Below are 17044 nucleotides of genomic sequence, written 5' to 3'. Positions count from 1 at the left end.
TGCCGAATAACTCGGAGGCCCCGAATGCGGTGTTGAGCATCGGGCCCGAGAAATAAGTTTTCGGGAGAAGGCTCCACATCCGTATACAAGTCTAACGAGTTGAATCCTGCGACTCGGATACTTTTCCGTAGTATTGTTGAGCAATTGAACACACTATCTGTCTTCTACATAGAATACTCGCAAACATCCTTCAGCTATGAACGACCCGTTCCTCCTATTTGTTCATTGCTGGCAAACCCCAATGGCATGCGCAACAAACCATCAATGTCATCCTGCTGGGAATCCAGAAAAGGCTCTGCGTAGCCTGCTCCAAACAACGCAGCCCAGTTATTCTCCAAAGTATCTCTCGTATGATCATCAAATGCCTCTTGTATGTCCAAAATTGAGTCTAGTTTATCAGAACCTGAGCCTGCTGGATATACAGCAGGGTTGAACCCGGAGGCAGCTTCTGTTTGCCTTTTGAGTTGCTTTAAGAGCCCCTGATATAGATGCCAAACTGCCTCGGCACTGGGCCAATAATGTGATAGGCTTTCTGCAATCGGCATTAATTGGTCTAGGCGGGATTGTGCCTGGATGGCTAGCACTGCGGGTCCATTTCTGGCTGTAATCCTGGCTTCCAGGCTAGTCTGAAGTGCAGTAGCTAGTAGCATTGTCTGGCAAGTGAACCAGCATTGCCCGATAGACTCTTTCACCACCATGGTATTGAGCAATCCAATAAGTGCCTGAGCTGAAACGTGGCATGTGTCGCTGGATTTGTTGGGTGGTGGCCCAGTCATGTCGCCGGCCGTAGGATCTGCAAGTCTATGGAGGTGTAGTAATGCAAGATTGTAGTGTGCCATCAGCAGAAGTGCCCAAAAGATCGAGTTCTTTCCATGAATATCTGAGAGTCTAGACGGAAGTTGAAGGTACCATGTAACCAATCGGGTATCGAGGTTGGCTTGTGTCGTTCGGAATGACCCAGGGCTGTCGCGAAATCGACGAAGTGAGCCTGGCGACGACATTTTCACAATGGCACCTACGATTTCACACAGAGCCGCATTCTGTATACAGAAATCTATGTCTACCTTTGGATTCGTTCGTGAGTTGCATTCAATGAAGTCCTCGGCGCATAAAGATAATTGGTCGCACTCGTCAGGGTCGATACTCAACGGTCTTCCATGGTGCAGGCTGCCAAGAACATCAAGCTGATATATAGTCCACCAGACCCGCCTGTAGATACGCTGATCGTGAATTGGCATTCTAATGGCATTGGTGCCGTATGATGTGGTGCGATGCATTCCTAATCCAAATGCAATCCTGCACGCGATTCCGATCCAATAGTATGCATTTGCACTAACATCATCCACGCCTTGGAGATGCCAAGTAAAAAGCAATGCTGCCTGGATCAGGTTCAGACGGTCATTTTCATAACGAATATCGAATAAGCTCTTCGCACGGCGGAAGAGAGACAATTTCATTAGTGAGCGAGATTTCGTTACTCGTGGATGGTTCGACACATGAGCTCCAACAAGGAGGATCGCATGCAGCAGCAACAGAGGAGGTGGGTTCTCTGAATTCTCATATCGAGTGCGAAACTCGGCCTCATCAATGACCGGGAAGCCGGGGTGGACCTTTTCGAAAAATGATTCGATCAACTCGTCACGAAGTTCTTTATCCGGCAGTGTGCTAATTTCACGTTCAAATGAGGTCCGGTACCATTCAATTAGTGGTAAATCTGTGGAGGGCTTCCACGGTCGGACAGGTCGAATACTCGGGAAAGGAAAGACTAGCGACGAACATTGGGCTTTGCTGAACTGTGCTTCATGAGCTACCAGCTGCGAGATATTTGACACCGAAGTCCCCAAGTATGCGATCCGCATGTGCGTATGGTCATGAAAGATGGTCCACTTGGGCGCGTGGATGCCGTGATGATAAAATAAAGATAGAGCGGTTTTGGCAAGATTTTGATCGTAAACGTCCTCCTCGATCGGGGTCGAGGCCTGAGATTCAGTCTGAGGATTTTCATTCTGGGTTTGGCGGACCCGAATTGCGCTGTTGTCACGCCCAGTTGATAGGGAATGGGATTCTAAATCAAACGAGAGGCCTCCTTGGCTATTCAGAGGCGACGGCCGGTTCTTTCTTCTCCTCCTCTTGGACTTATGAATGGTTGCTAGGTTAAATCTGATGCAAAATCACACCATGTCAGTATTGTAAAGTAACGTTTAATAGCATCATGATCAATCACGTCTAAGATGAGATCACATCCTGAGATGGTAAGAAACTTACGTGCATTGAGCATTCTTTTTGGTGCAATTTGAACAAGGTCCCCCGAAATCAGCATCGCACCTCACTTTTCGGATGTAGCAAGTATCACAAGCGGGCATGTCTCCAGGCTGTTGAATCAGTACCTCGTCTTTCTTTTGGCCACAGTTTCGTCCCGATTCGCTGAAAAGAACGCCTCGGATAGTAGCGGCCCAAGGAGTCAAGAGAGGGCGGGCTAAGGTAGTTGGATACAGTGTCTCATTTAGAAACCATGTGTTGCTGAGGTCTGTGGTAGAAGAGTTGTCAACCGTGAACAGCAGAAAGTGCCCCCATGCTTATCCATTTGGTCCTTCCCCGCTTCCAATAATTGCTGATAACCAGCTCCGACCCTGACTGGCAGGGCTTGGGATCGTGGAGAAATAGGACCCACCACGATAAATATCGTCTCTGCCGGCCGTTAACTAAAGCAAGCTTTCGTTATTGATAGTAGACATTTATTATAGAAAACAGGTTCGCATTCGATCTTCAAATCCTATGTACAACAGTCGAGTTGTCACCGCATCTTGCTTTGAAATATATATATATGCCAAAGATAGTTGCAGTTACGGAAGCCGGCGCTCCTTAAATGCTCGACCTTTAATTGTCGGAATTGACTACTTGATCAATGACTTCAGTCACCAAAATTAGTTCTTCGTCTTGGAATGGTCTTCCTACAATTTGCATGCATACTGGTTGGCTCGCAAATAGCTCGGGATTGTCTAAGAATTTATTAACAAGTAGAGCTTGACGGTTAGTGAGGAATAGACTTACACATTTCATGAGTTCTCCTGTCGAAAGGATTGTTTAATGGCTTATAGTCCATTCTTTTCGGATCCGTATCCGCAGATATTCTGAAACCCTTTATGGGCATTGTCGTGGAAGGATAATCGAGAACGTTCCACAAGGATGTATATCCCCACCAACTCGGAAAGTTATGAGGGTAGCTCGTGGACGGATGCACCGGACAGATTAGGCCATCGATTGGTCGCCCAGTGCTGGCCATAGTCGATGTGGAGTTCCACCATTCTGCCATCTTGCGTTTGAATGAAGCCTGCTTCACATTGCAATCAAAAAGCTCCCAGATAGATAATGCTTTGATATCGAATGTCTCCAGGTAAAATTGCATTGCGGCTGCCATTTCCTCGCCACCAGATGCTAGTGCATCTTTTCCTTCCTTGAAGCCAGTTTGAAAGTACAGCTTCCAAGTGACTAGCGCTACCTCCCAACAGTCGAACGGCATTGTCACAGGTATAACTGTCTTGATGATTAAATTTTTGTCTAACATATTTTAAGGCATCTCGTACCTTCATGTCCTTGGCTAGTCAATCTTAATGTACTTTCCTTGATCGCTCGGAGAATAGGGGGATGAGGCATGCATACTCCATCAAAGGTCCATACTCCAAAGCTGTATTTTGGTACTGGGGGTGGTAACTCCCTCCAAGGTATCGGCACTATGCCTGGCTCAAAGTGTGCCAACGAGCCATGAGCATTGATAATCTTAGTGAACATCTTCAGATCCACTATATTGTGACACACTGGTCCACTGGAGACCTTGATGGAAACATTTCCCGGAGCCGTACTTCGAAGCCCCCCTTTAGGAATCCTATCAGCACTTGGCCTGATCGAATAAAGCCCATTGAAAGCGGCCGGGGCCCTGATTGAGCCCCCGATATCAGAGCTAGGGGCGATGGGGCTACCTCTCATGGCCACTAGGACACCATCCCCACCAGAGGAACCCCCGGACACAAGCTGGTTATTAAAGGGATTGGTAGTGACTCCCCACAATGGACTTCGTGTCTCAAGCATCATACCAGTTTGTGGCATAGTTGTTTTTGAGTAGAAAACTGCGCCGGCATCCCGAAGTATTGCCACCAGAGCAGAGTCGGCGGAGGCGACGACATCAAACCACGAAATATAGGCCATTGTTGAGCGACGACCTTTGAGATCATACATGTCCTTTATGCAAACAGGTAAGCCATGGAGAGGCCCCACGGTCTTTCCAGTTGTGCGAAATTGTTTATCCAGAGCAGCAGCAGTTTGAAGCCCCTCTTCAGGGAAAAATGCCGTTAAGCAATTGGTCTTTCTGGTTAGGACGGCATTACCAGATAAACTCCTAGAATATGCTTACCACCTGATGGGCAATTGCCGCTCTTATACAAAATGCTTCAGTCACCTCAGAACTCGATAGTTCCCCAATGGAGATCTTGCTTAGTAGCTCTGTTGCAGTTGCTTCAGTGATCTCCATATGCTTTGGGGTCAATAGCCCGCATGTCCTTGGCATATCTATGACGCTGGCACCTTCTGGCAGCCTGAGCTGCTCAGGGGTGAGTCTCCAGGCCGGTGGTATTGAATCATTTACTTCAGCTCGCGCTTTGAGGACTATTTCATCCTTTATCAGACCTAGTTGAGAAGACATGTACGCGAAAGGGCCCCTTGAACTGTCAGCATGTAATTGTTCACTTCCGTGCATATTGACTCGACGGGTGAGATCATTTTACCGTGAGAACACTAGGCCTAAAAACTAGATGGGGCGTTCTTGACTCTGGCAGAGTCTCACAGAGCGACTGATTGATATGAATCGGTTTGTTAACTGCGCGTGTCTTTTCAAGGTTGCCCAGTGAGATATCCTTATAATCAAGTCCTTTGCATTTCCGGGATGATGCGACATAACGAAGCACGCGAGTAGTGACCTAGCCTTTTAACTAATCACACGCCCAATGAAATACGCACATTCGTCGGCCCCGAATTAGCTAAGCTCGGGATATCACGACTAACAATAATAGGACCGGATGGAGGTTTGTGGGTCTCCGCCATCTCGGTAGCACCGACCTATCTCCACTTCCAGAGCTGCCCATCACGGAGGGCGCGAGCATGGAGCTAGCATTTTAACCAATCGGACGCCAAATGAAATGCGCACATTAGTACCCCCCTATTATACTCCACTGTAGAGAGGAACGTGCATATTAAAATTACGGTGAACGAGAGACATTGTCTACATATATCTAAAAAGGAAAAAGATCTACAAGAAGTTCGTGATCGAACGCAACCCGTCTCGTTTAGGACTTTCAGCTAAGCCACCGAAGATCGACCAGGACTAGCATACTCAAAAAGATAACCGATGCCCTCCCATATAACATTTCCCTTCCCCGCTTAACTAACGATAACCACACAATAAATTTCTGGCCAAGCAGCTTATTATCGCACACCATATCAATCGCCGCAAGCATTCGACTCATAACTTCACGCCTTTTCAACATGTCTAAATTATTTATCGGGTTTGTGATGATCGCTTGTACCTAAAGACTAGCTAATAATATTTTGACTAGTGGTCTGGCATGGCAGACAGATAGTTCTAGGTTGCGTCAAAAGTTTGAGGAATTTGGGGAGGTCGAGGAAGCGGTCAGTCACGAGATCCTGGTCCTCACTTTACCATGATCTATTGTCTAAGATATCATGAAGGTGGTGGTAATGGACAGGGAAACCGGACGCTCTAGGGGTTTTGGATTTGTCAAGTTTTCCAGTGAAGATGATGCGACTGCGGCCGTGAACGCAATGAATGACACGGAGTAAGTATTATTGACCTGTACTAATAGCTGGTGCTTTAGCTAATATTGGTTAGGTTCGACGGTCGTAGGATTCGTGTTGATAAAGCTACTGAACGCGGTAGATAATTTTCATATAGGTGAATAGATGAAAGCAAGATTTACCGTGAAAAGTCAATATTCGAAGTGTGGTGTATCTCAAGAACAGGAGCTATCGGATCGAGGAATTGTGGGTCTCCGCCATCTCGGTAGCACGGACTGATCTCCAGATCCGATCACCGCCAGACGAGATGGCTGCCCCCACAGTGATCCACGAACTGAATATAACCGATACCACCGTTATATCCACGGTTATAAAATCGTCGGCAGATCTGGCATTCATATCAAATTGCACCGAGAAAAAGCTCGAACCTCATCGGTGGTCTATCGACGACAGTCCGAAGCACTGCGGGACAGAGCCTACCTAATATTATTGAGAAAGTATTCCAGAACATCACACTCTCCATGATGAGTGCGGACAATTTTCAGTATGTAATCCATTTTTCTCACGAATAAAGCCCAGTCTGGGACAATATTTCTCTCTTTGCCTTCTCTCGCGAGAGCGACAATGATGCTTCGCCCAAACTGACGCCAGCCTTTTTTTATTCACCAGGTTTAACTATTCCTCACGTTTGCTCCCAACAATGTTCCTGTTACGATTATGCGAATGGTCAATCTCTACTCGTTTTCATAGTCTGTCCTGTTGATTACATACGGCGTCGCACTGATCCCCGCCCTGTGAGTTGTGAGCGTCGACTTGTCTGCGTATTTCTCCAGCCGAGGATCCTATAGCAGCAAATTCTCTACTATTCTCCGGAACGCGGCGAGCGATTCTCTCTGCCTCGATTGAGGTCGGAGATCAAAACAGCCAAGATCCACTTCCAAGTTATATTGCAAATTTTACCATTGTGCTTGCGAGTAGTACGGGGTTCCATGTTGATGCCGTTTCCGATAGGCAAAGACGACCATATCGTGCTGCTGAGCAACAAGAAAGTGACAACGATATCTGGAACACGGGTTATCGAAATATATTTTATCATTATTATCGTCCAGCTGTGATATTTGCTATATCATACTACAGTGATTCTGTAATTGGCGATTCTCAAGGTCAAGTCAGGCGTCGATTCTTGGAATCCAATATAACACCCTGACCTATCAGCTATTCAGGCATAAAAATAAAAATGAGTACCGTCTACATCTTGCAAGGGGTCTTTTTTAGAGAAAGGAATTCAATTTAGAAAATACCAAAACTTGAAAAGGAGAAGCGAATGAATGTGGCAAAACATACTGAATCAAATAGCTCAAAATCTACCACGGGACCCGCGTCATCGTAAAGGGCATCACACTCTTTGTTCTAAGCATTGGTTAGAGCACTTGCACAAATATTGATTTCAGATCGATCAACTAACCCTCAGCCGTTCTCCCTTTGTGATCTTCGGCGCTTGGATTACAACTGATTCGAACGACTTCTCGGCCCACGATGTGACGCTTCTCCAACTGGACATGGACTGGAACACCAACACCATCCTCCATGAAATAATTGCTTTCAGTAGCGTGGTTGGCATTGAAAAGAAGTATGGGGACAGATATGACGAAGAGAGCAAAGTAGGCGCATATCTCATTGAGATAGGGCGTACCCGCCGCATCAATGCCAAAAGCGGTCGCTGTTCCAGCAGAGAGAACTAAATTATATGTCAGTATGGAATATTTTCTCCATTACCCTGACATGTGCACTCACATCCGACAGCAAAACCCGACATGTGCGCGAGACGCCCGGGCTTGTTCGTCATGGCAGCGAGAATCCAGAACCCGGTATTTTGGAACATTCCGTACTGTGCCCCATATGCGAGATGGATTGAAACTGCTCCGGCATAAGCATGATCCGACCAATCAATTTGGGGACCAGTGGTTGATCGATCTAATTTCCATTTTGCTACCCAGACGACCTCTGCAATATTTGCTCCTCCAACCCATATAGCCATTATGGTTGCAACAATCATTCCACGCCGCCGACGAGACCCGAGCTGTTTGCTGTCGAGAAGATAACCAGTGGCTATCGAGAACGGAATTTGAAAAACATTAACAAGGACGTTGTTCAGATTTCTGGCTCTCGTCGTGAAAACAAATGCGTTGAATGAACTCTGATATACGAGGAAAACTTCAGCTGCAAAGAAGCAAGGAATCATAATTAGAAGCCTCCAGTCACTAAGGGCTTCTATTAATCCACTGAAAGTTTCCCGAAAGTTAGCTTGTTTGAAAGAAGCGACAGGGGAACCATCATTCCGGATAACTTCGTTAGGGTCGCACAGTAAAACTGCAAAAAAGGCGGAGGAGAGTTGTATCACAATGAAAATGATGTAGACAGCCTCAGGAACGCTTTCAGTAGCGGTTTGTCCTAGTGTCACTCCTAAAGAGACAATGGCTCCGATAACGGCACCGAGGGCGAGACTTAAGCAAGTTATCAGAAAAAGGAAATTTCTTATTGTGGCCACTGACTCACAAGGTCCATTGGATAGCACGCCATCTCCCTTTTTCTACCTCTTCCGGATAAGTCATAGCTGTAAAGCCTGCAGTACTCCAGAGCAAGCCGGCTGTGAAACCGAGATAAAGTCCTCCAAAGATTGGGAACCAGAGGTGACCGGTTTTCTCAAAGTACCAAAGCGCGCCTGTTTGTCCTCGGATGAGTTGGTTGTTTGAAACAGTTACAAAGCATAATATGTCACTGACCGATATAAAAGGGATACCCCGTGTTACCAATAAGCATCGATGTCCTGGGGCCGAGGAAGTTAATGAAGCACCCGCCGAAAATGGCACTGAAGGTGAACATTCCATAAAGCACTCCAGAACTGATGTCAAACATATAAATGGAAGCTGCTCCGCGGCCACCACCAGCACCTAGGCCCTAGGGCATGATAAGCTATAAATCTCTATGAGTTGAAACGAGAAGTACTCACAGTGATCGCGAGGTTGATCCCGGGGTTGCAAAATAAGCAAGCACTTGCAAGTAGGATTTGTATGTGGGGGCTGCCTGTTGTCAATATCATTCCTAACAGCCATTGTTGCAGCTATGTACCTTTTGCGGCGAAACCATGGCAGCTCAATACGTTCCGGCTCAGATACCGAAAGTGAGTCGGCGTTTAACGACATATTTTTGGCTACAGATATTTAAATCAGAGATTGTGAAATGAAGATTGCTTGCTTTAGTCTCGGTTGCTAGCTGACGGGGAAGAGAGTTCACTTTACATATTTTCTCATCTCTGTCCATAGTAGATCCTAAATTGATAAGTTGTTGGCTAGTTAGGAGATCCTATCAACCCCGCAATTACGGTATCTTAACCTTGAGATAAAGAGATGTCGGTCGCTCCGAGCATTGAATTTGTCTTGGCAAACAATAACTATTCATTCGAGTCGTTCAGGATCAATACCGTCAAGTTACGGTAACAAGGTAGCTACGAACATCAGATAGAATATTATGGCTAGTTGGCTGGCTAGAGCATTACTACGAACTTAACTATCTACTTCAAGTTCTGCACGCATTCTGGGGCTTTCCCATTAACATGGCACTCCTGACCTAGTACACTAGGCCTTCTCAAGACCCTAAGGAGTGTCCCTTTCACAACGTTATAACCACTTATTTGTGTTCAAAAGTCTAGGCGATGAAAGTAGACGGGTTGAGTTAGCGACTCGGGCATTTCTATGTCCGTCCACACGATCTTGTCGTAGCCAGGAGCTGCGGGGTGGAGTAATATCAAAGATGCGGCCGAACAGCTCGGAGGCTCCGAATGTCGGACTAAAGAAAGCAACGGGCCTGAGATGGAATGTCTTGAAGTATTCTAGCTCTCTATTGGACGATAAAATATAAAAAGGCAGTAGGTCAAACAATAGCAAATTTAAAATAATCCAGATTACGTGCAACCTTGCTCCTTCAGTAAGTGAAAAGCAGTCGGCTAATCGAACTCAGGCCTGGAACTAACTGTAATCTTACTCTAGATACATATAAATTACGTAGCAAATTTTGAAAGAAGAAGAACATAGGTTAAATTAATTATGGCCAACGCAGTAAGCTTTTAGCACCTCTCCTTGCAAATGTCTATAGGAAAGACTACCCACAAATAAGATAAGATGTTTTTTTGGCAACCCAAGGTGCTAACATGCTTAGAAACCGCTCAACCATGCGATAAATCATGTTGCATTATCTTGCACCGACCTAGAAGGACTGATCACATGGTATACTCGAGTTCTTGGCTTCGAGCTTGTTGGAGCAATCAGACATTTTAATCGGCAAGATCACCCTGAACCATTCAAGACAATTTTTGTTTCATACCCAGAATCATTGCAGGAACTGAAAATTGCCGTTCTTGCTAGTGGAAATGGTGTTGGCATTGAGGTTTTCCAGTTTATTGACCCGGAACCCAAGACCAGCTATTCAAATTTTGAATTTATGCGGGTGGGGTTCTTTCACATTTGTGTTACGGATTGAAATCCAGAGAACTTACTAAAAGATATCGAAGCTGCCGGAGGTAGGCAGGTGGGCGGATGGATGGATTATGCCAGGTACGGCTTAGACGAACACAGTGGCATATATACACAAGATCCTTGGGGTAATGTCATTGAAATTATGTCTATTAGTCTTGAAAGGGTTTCTGCAGCTGGCGCAGCAGTGGCTTGGAAGAATCAGGAACTACGCGACTCGGAGGAAGGAAATGTGTCTTCGACATTGTGATTGTTACCTAGGCATACGAAAGCTCACCTCCTTCTGATGGTTTCGCCAATTTACAGCAATGGGACAGAGACACAGAAACCAATTTCTCTTCAAATGTAGTTTGTCCCTAGAATTGCAATTGCGGCCAGGCACGCTCCCGTCATACAATTGGTGCAGGGTCGTACCAATCAACACGAGGTCCGAAATGAACTTCTTCCCTGCGGTGTTCGACACAAAGGGCTATTTGCGCTGTCATATTTGCATCTGGCCCACTTCTTCCCAGCCAGGAATTTAGGCACATCCTGGGGTTACCAGACTCTCTCAGAAACCTCCAAGTGGCTCGAGGCTACCAGCTCTGCCTCGCAGTCCAGAATGGCTAGTTACACTGCTTCATTCGAGATTTCCGGGCCGAAAGACTGAAAATCTTGATTCTCAGGATCTGTGCAGGCGATCAGCTATCGTGGTGGCTGATGTGATAGATCCATTACGGTTTTCGCGGCTCTCTCCACCATATCTATTTGATCGCCTACAATTTTTCCTTAGTCAATGTCACCATTGATTCGATTGTTTTGGCCTATGAAGTTATTGATTCGACGCAAATACTACTGGCCATGTAGGAGCGTCTAGAGTAGTAGATGTTCTAGCCCTAGCGGAAGACTGGGTCTCCGTGCTCGTTCTCCAATCCGACTCGTAGACTTCACAGACAGGTACGTAGGTCCTCCTATTGTTTTGTCTAGGATGTGGGGTAAGGGTCCCTTGGCAAGGAGGCGATTATCGGCAGGGATACCGGCCCAATGGGAGAGTCGAACTCACAGATGGACGATCCTCCACGTAGCTTGCACAGATCAGCTGGAATATGGATGCGATCGGAGACCAGAGTTATGGGTAAAAAGGTGGAGAACAAAAGTCCCTTGCTAATTGTCCGTGCGAAGAGCTTAAACACAGCCCTAACTCATGGGCAAGTGAAACTTCGGCGATCACTATTGATCTTGCCCAATGAATTACAGCACAATGACAAATTGGAGAAGGTTCGCTAATTGCTAATCTCCGCGGCAACAGCAAGAAGGAGGGGGGTGAGAACGAGCGAACTGGATTCGGCGTCGATCATCCGATCTATAGACTCTGCAGTGTCTATTGGCTTTCTGATGCATAATGATGACAGATCCTTGTAGAATCCCTGGTCCCTGGTAACCCGTAATCGCTTGCATCATCGTGCGCAGGCTCTCGACCAATAGGCTTGACTCCTTCTGAATGATCTGGAACATAGAGAATAGATCATTTCATCTGAGAGATGGTGAGACGCCGAGGAAATGGGCCCGGACGGCCACGCTCATTCTGGATGCCCATTATTGTCAATGCTGCTTCGGTGTCACTTTGAACTGTCGAATGGCATTGTGTCGTGTGCGTCAAGGGGCGGAGTGCAGAGGCGGAATTACGTCGGGCCCCTGATGCGTTTCTTCTCTCCCTCCCATGCGTCGTGTTTGACCACCTCGGAATAAGAATATCATCCGAAATCATTGCATGCCATATTAATGATCAATATCTCAGTCAATTATAGATTTTCCAAATTCAATTGTTTTTGTCATCCGAAACTCATGATATCAGAGCACCGAACGGAAAGAAGGGGGATTCTCTTATAAATAATTTTGCTTCCAAATCGCAGTGCTTCCAAATACTCTGAAGTTATAGTCTGTCCATAGTATAGTATGAACCAGCCACAATCGTCATATAAACACAGGGGTCCTGCAGGAAATATAAGGCCGTGCAGAAAGTGCGTTCATCTCAATCGGTAAACGTAACCCAGACGTAACCCCTTGCGCAACGCCACAACGCAACCCGGGTTCCTGTCTTGCAGGGAAAGCATCGGCCCGGGGGAAAGGTGAGCATGCAGGGGAGATCGTCGCTCATACAAGCATACAGTGGCTAGCTAGACAGCATCTCTGTGGATTTGCGCTCCGACCGTTTGCCAGTTGCGTTTCTTATGGGCCTGAGCAAGGGCATGGAGATCATATGTAGAGAGAAGAAAAAGGACCGCCTGCCCTCGTTCTTTTTCCCCTCAACTTGGCCCATTGTTCTTCGTTCGCTCGTTTGTACCACGATCCCTATATTCTTCATTGGTTGTTCCGTCCGCCGCGTGGATCTGAACGAGATTGTGTCGCCCGATCTATCTCGATATTGAACTCGAAGACTGTTGCTACTGGCTCATTATTCGAATCCTGCCATGATCCTACTTGAACCTCGTGATGGCCTCTTTCAGCGGGACTATGGTCACCCGTACCTGTCCTCGCGAGGTGCTCAGGAAATGGCTGTGAGCATCATCTTCACGATGTTAGCTAGCTGCTTCGTCGCCGCCAGACTATATACGCGGATAAGTCTGATGAAACGCATGGAGAAAAATGACTGGATGGTGGTGATTGCACTTGTGAGTTCATTCTATTCTCTTCGACGTGCAGACTAAACCTAACGAGCAAAACTCAGGCAAACTCGTTCATCTTCATGGGCTTGGACATTGTTGAAGCAACCAGTGGCATGGGTATGCACATAAAACTGATCCCACCGAACATCCTAGAGAGGCAAATGAAGGTGAGTACAGATCCAACAATCAGCAATTGAATTCTGATCGGAAAATAAGGCTTTCTGGCTCACCATCCCCTTCTACAATGCCGCCGTTCTGTGTGCCAAAGCCTCAATCCTAATGCAATATCTTCGCGTGTTCCCCACGCACCGCATGCGCGTCATCTGCTGGACCATGATCGCTATCCTGGCCATCTACGGCACCTGGGCCGTAATCAGCGCATTCCTGAATTGCCTCCCGGTCGCCAAGTTCTGGGATGACTCCATCCCGGGCTTCTGTCTCAGCAAGCCTGGTCTGTGGTTCTCTAATGCGAGCATGCATATCACTACCGACTTCGCTATTCTGATGATTCCCATCCCGGCACTGATGGCTATTGACTTGCCGCGGAAACAGAAGATTGCACTCATGGTTATGTTTGCTCTGGGCGGCTTGTAAGTTTATACTTCAGGTGCTAATGTATGGAAAGCTAACAAGTGTTGGCTATCAGTGTCTGCGTCACCAGTATCGTTCGCCTGACTGCGTTGAAGAAGATCGCCGATTCTTCAGATCCAACCTGTATGTCTACCGCACCCTCTAGCAAAACAATAGCTAACTTATATATCACCACCAGACGACAACGTCGGCGCGGCGTCCTGGTCCGCCATCGAATGCAACACAGGGATCATCTGTGCCTGTCTGCCAACCCTCAAGCCGCTTCTCGCCCGCCTGTTCCCGCACATGACCGCCAGCTTTTTTGACAGCCAGCCTACTTATGACAGCCATAGTATGTCAGTGCGGCACATTTCCGGGCAGTGGCACGACGATGCATCGCTAGGTGCACCCGCCGAGGACCCGGAGTATGGAGCCGGCGATCCAGAGAGGCTGTTGACTTTGACGCCCAGCCGCAACTTCAACTGTGGCCGAAGCAGCTGGTACAAAGATGAGAAGAGCCGCGATACCAAGATGCCTGTCGTTCATGAGCAGAGGGACGACAATCACTCCGCGTCGTCGGACTTGTCTTCTTCGCCTCGTAAATGAATGTCTAGGCCTTTGCATCCGTATTACCATGAGATAAATGTGTCAAGCCGCTGCCGGTGTCCAGGGAGCATAGCGAGATCCAGTGTTGGGTTCCCCTTTTGGACTACCACGCTCTCTGAAAAGATGGTGAACTGCTCAAATCGGAAAGTCCGTTTTTATTTATTTCACGTTGCGTGTTCCTTGGTGCAAAACCCTCTTGTATGCTTGGAAACGAAGTTTAGATATATAACCATAAAAAAAGCAGTAGATGAAAATACGTTATTGTCAGACCCTAAAGACCCAGAAATCAAGAAGCTAGGCCACCCGCTATGATGTGAGACTCGTACAAACGAAATCTAAATCAACAATGTCTAGCTCTAACCCAAAGCTTGCAGGCTCTAGAAATCAGCAAACTCTTTATCCACCTCCTCAAAGTGATCAAAGAAGCCCTTGAACATCTTAACTCCCAGCCCAGGATCGAGGCACCCTGTGGTCGCACGGATGCTATGCATGCTCAGCTGTGGAATACCACAGTCAATAGCCCGCATACCAATGCGAGCACTGGTCATAGGTCCGATAGTACCGCCGCTGCGCGAATCGTTGCGTATTTGGAAAACCTGCAGCTTTGAGCCGCAGCGGTCGGCGACGCGCTTCAGGATCGCAAAGCTGACGCTGTCCGTCGTCATGTGGCCGTCAGAGTCGGCCGAAACCGCCACACCAACATTGAGACGAGGGGCGTGATTCTCCAGGTAGACGTTAAGGAAATTGGGGTTGACTGCATGGATAACATCGGATGAAACCAGGAAGCTGTTGGCCACAGTCTGAGAGAAGAGGTTAGGACCGTAGGTGTCCGTCGCAAAGGCCTCGGTGATGCGCTCCATGACGCTGCTCATGAAGTTCGATCGGGCTCCTTGTCGCAACAAGCTTCCAATCTCCTCGTCGTCAAACATGCCAACCATCTTGACCGTACCGGTGGATGTGCTGTCCGATGATGCGATTAGTGCCTCCTGCGCAGCATAGCAGCAAAGCTTGTCGTCAATCCGGCCAGCGAAGATGAAGTCTTTCTCCAACCCACCGAGCTGAGCAGGCTGGCTATCGAAAAGCTCCAGTTCCCAGCTGACAATCGTGCTATAGTCGGTGACTCCAATCTCCTTGGAGATTATTTTGACCAGCTTTTCGGGCTGAGTGGAAGCAAAAGACCCGGGCTTAATATTGGAAGACGCGGTCGGAGCCTGGTGCTCAAACAGATCCGAGTTGTCAGTGCCAATGACAGGCACCATCTGCGTCTCCTGGTTGAATGGCCCATTCGCGACAGACCCAAAATGAGGTGCTAAAGTAGGAATCCGAGCAATCGGCCAATCCAGCTTGACCAGCTTGATCTCGACCTTGCCAGTCTGCGGATCGCGAACCAGAACCCGGCCTCCAATGCCAAGATCACGATCCCACCAAGTTGGGCCCAGGCCACCGGCATACGGAGCGACACCAAGCTGCTCAAAGCCTGCCTTGTTGGGCACCTTTGATACGGGCTTCAGCTTGGCTGTCAGGGCATCAACGTGACCAGCCACAATGGCCATACCATTGCCACTCTGGTAGTCTTGGCCAATGTTGAACGCGATCAGCGAGCTGCCATTGCGGCTGCAGTAGAACTTGCCGCCTCGCTTCAGCTCGGAGGTCCAGGCCTTGCGCTCAGAGAGATACTTGTAGCCGTGTTGCTCCAACTGCTTGGAAAATGACTTCACAGCATGGAAGATTGTCGGGTTGGAAGTCATGAAATCGCAGTACGGTTTCGAGTAGTCCTCGGGGCGGATCTCACCGGTAGGAGTTGGCGGAGCCGAGGCCTGGGGAACTGGAGGTGTAAAGGGATCCGGCAGCTGGGCAGACAGGTGGGAAGCCCATGGCCGGTCGAGGCCAACGGTCGGAGTGGGTTTTCTGGTCATGATTGTAGGTGCCGGGGAGAGTGAGTGAATGAGTTTGTTTCTAGAGTATTAGAGAACAGATTGAAGGTTGGTCGTGAGGGGAAAGCAAGGAGGCTGGGTGGCTTATCGATAATGATAAGGATAAGGGCTGCTATCACGCCGGTCTAGGATCGACTATAAACGTAATCATAATGACTGTAGCAATCAGTCAGATCAGATCCCATCAAATATGAGTAGTAGATTTAGAGTGACCATAGGAGCAAATATATACCTACACGTTAGCAGAGAGCAGGAGAGGCTCTGAAGCGAATGCAACGGATATATCTATTATGACACACCAAAAAAGCAGCCATAGTGTTAAGCAGGTATAAATTTGTGTCAATTACGGACCATGACTGGTGTGGAGCGATTTTAGATATTTACCGCGAGGCTTAGCTTGCAGAAAGAGGACCGAAGGTTATAGAGGCTTCTACTAGGGTCGTTTCGTGGTATAGCTAAACCAACCTACCTCAAAGAGACTATTTCTAAGGGTGAATTACTAGCAGCCCGAGGGATTCAGCCGAATGCTCCGTTGACGAAGTTGACCACATCGACTCAACCTCGCAAAGTAGGTGCCGACAAGGCCGGAATCTTCCTCCCCCCAAACAGCTACCAAAGGACCAGAGCTCTTAGGCAGAGAACAAGAATCCGGCACAGGCTTAACCCTAATTATGACCAACAAACAGCCAAGACCACCAACAACACAAATGGCGTCATTTCTATATCCCAATCGGCCCGTATGAGCGCATTTCAATCCGTTATTCGGCATGAAGATGAGCAGAAATGTCTAGCCTCCCCACTGATTGATAAAAACCCATCTGTTGGGGGGAGGGGAGGCAAGAGCCAAGCCAATCCACCACGAGAAACGGGCAGTGAACTCCGAGACCCAACTGTCCCTAAGGTCGTATGGACGCCATTTGTGCCTTCTAGCATCATCGATCCGCAAGAAGTGGAC

General features: G+C 47.7%; 7 protein-coding genes across 7 annotated transcripts; 2 read left to right on the top strand and 5 right to left on the bottom strand.

The window, feature by feature from the left end:
* Positions 1 to 194: 194 nt before the first annotated feature.
* On the bottom strand, positions 195 to 1859 carry N7510_004892 (fungal specific transcription factor domain-containing protein; the record flags this gene model as incomplete). The annotated part of the gene is made up of 1 exon (XM_056976818.1): positions 195 to 1859. One exon carries the CDS (start codon positions 1857 to 1859, stop codon positions 195 to 197), a length of 1665 nt encoding a protein of 554 aa, XP_056836774.1.
* Positions 1860 to 2877: 1018 nt separating this feature from the next.
* On the bottom strand, positions 2878 to 3520 carry N7510_004891 (uncharacterized protein; the record flags this gene model as incomplete). Its single annotated transcript, XM_056976817.1, has 2 exons — positions 2878 to 2999; positions 3052 to 3520. 2 exons carry the CDS (start codon positions 3518 to 3520, stop codon positions 2878 to 2880), a joined length of 591 nt encoding a protein of 196 aa, XP_056836773.1.
* Positions 3521 to 3558: 38 nt separating this feature from the next.
* Positions 3559 to 4696, bottom strand: N7510_004890 (uncharacterized protein; the record flags this gene model as incomplete). Its single annotated transcript, XM_056976816.1, has 2 exons — positions 3559 to 4359; positions 4409 to 4696. The coding sequence occupies 2 exons, from the start codon at positions 4694 to 4696 to the stop codon at positions 3559 to 3561; spliced, it is 1089 nt and encodes a 362-aa protein (XP_056836772.1).
* Positions 4697 to 5535: 839 nt separating this feature from the next.
* Positions 5536 to 6289, top strand: N7510_004889 (uncharacterized protein; the record flags this gene model as incomplete). The annotated part of the gene is made up of 5 exons (XM_056976815.1): positions 5536 to 5555; positions 5607 to 5679; positions 5740 to 5846; positions 5900 to 5943; positions 5997 to 6289. The coding sequence occupies 5 exons, from the start codon at positions 5536 to 5538 to the stop codon at positions 6287 to 6289; spliced, it is 537 nt and encodes a 178-aa protein (XP_056836771.1).
* A 912-nt stretch (positions 6290 to 7201) lies between these two features.
* N7510_004888 (putative membrane transporter (putative)) lies at positions 7202 to 9008 on the bottom strand (the record flags this gene model as incomplete). The annotated part of the gene is made up of 7 exons (XM_056976814.1): positions 7202 to 7215; positions 7271 to 7543; positions 7600 to 8309; positions 8362 to 8527; positions 8589 to 8763; positions 8816 to 8885; positions 8935 to 9008. The coding sequence occupies 7 exons, from the start codon at positions 9006 to 9008 to the stop codon at positions 7202 to 7204; spliced, it is 1482 nt and encodes a 493-aa protein (XP_056836770.1).
* A 3776-nt stretch (positions 9009 to 12784) lies between these two features.
* N7510_004887 (uncharacterized protein) lies at positions 12785 to 14155 on the top strand (the record flags this gene model as incomplete). The annotated part of the gene is made up of 5 exons (XM_056976813.1): positions 12785 to 12985; positions 13042 to 13146; positions 13196 to 13569; positions 13626 to 13693; positions 13749 to 14155. 5 exons carry the CDS (start codon positions 12785 to 12787, stop codon positions 14153 to 14155), a joined length of 1155 nt encoding a protein of 384 aa, XP_056836769.1.
* A 377-nt stretch (positions 14156 to 14532) lies between these two features.
* N7510_004886 (M18 family aminopeptidase) lies at positions 14533 to 16071 on the bottom strand (the record flags this gene model as incomplete). Its single annotated transcript, XM_056976812.1, has 1 exon — positions 14533 to 16071. The coding sequence occupies one exon, from the start codon at positions 16069 to 16071 to the stop codon at positions 14533 to 14535; it is 1539 nt and encodes a 512-aa protein (XP_056836768.1).
* Positions 16072 to 17044: the final 973 nt, after the last annotated feature.

The sequence above is a fragment of the Penicillium lagena genome (genome assembly GCF_028827675.1).
Source record: "Penicillium lagena strain IBT 129212 chromosome Unknown utg000002l_segment0_segment0, whole genome shotgun sequence".
Classification (NCBI taxonomy): domain Eukaryota; kingdom Fungi; phylum Ascomycota; class Eurotiomycetes; order Eurotiales; family Aspergillaceae; genus Penicillium; species Penicillium lagena.
The sequence above is the reverse complement of the archived record's forward strand: the minus strand, read 5'-3'. Positions and strand labels throughout refer to the sequence as shown.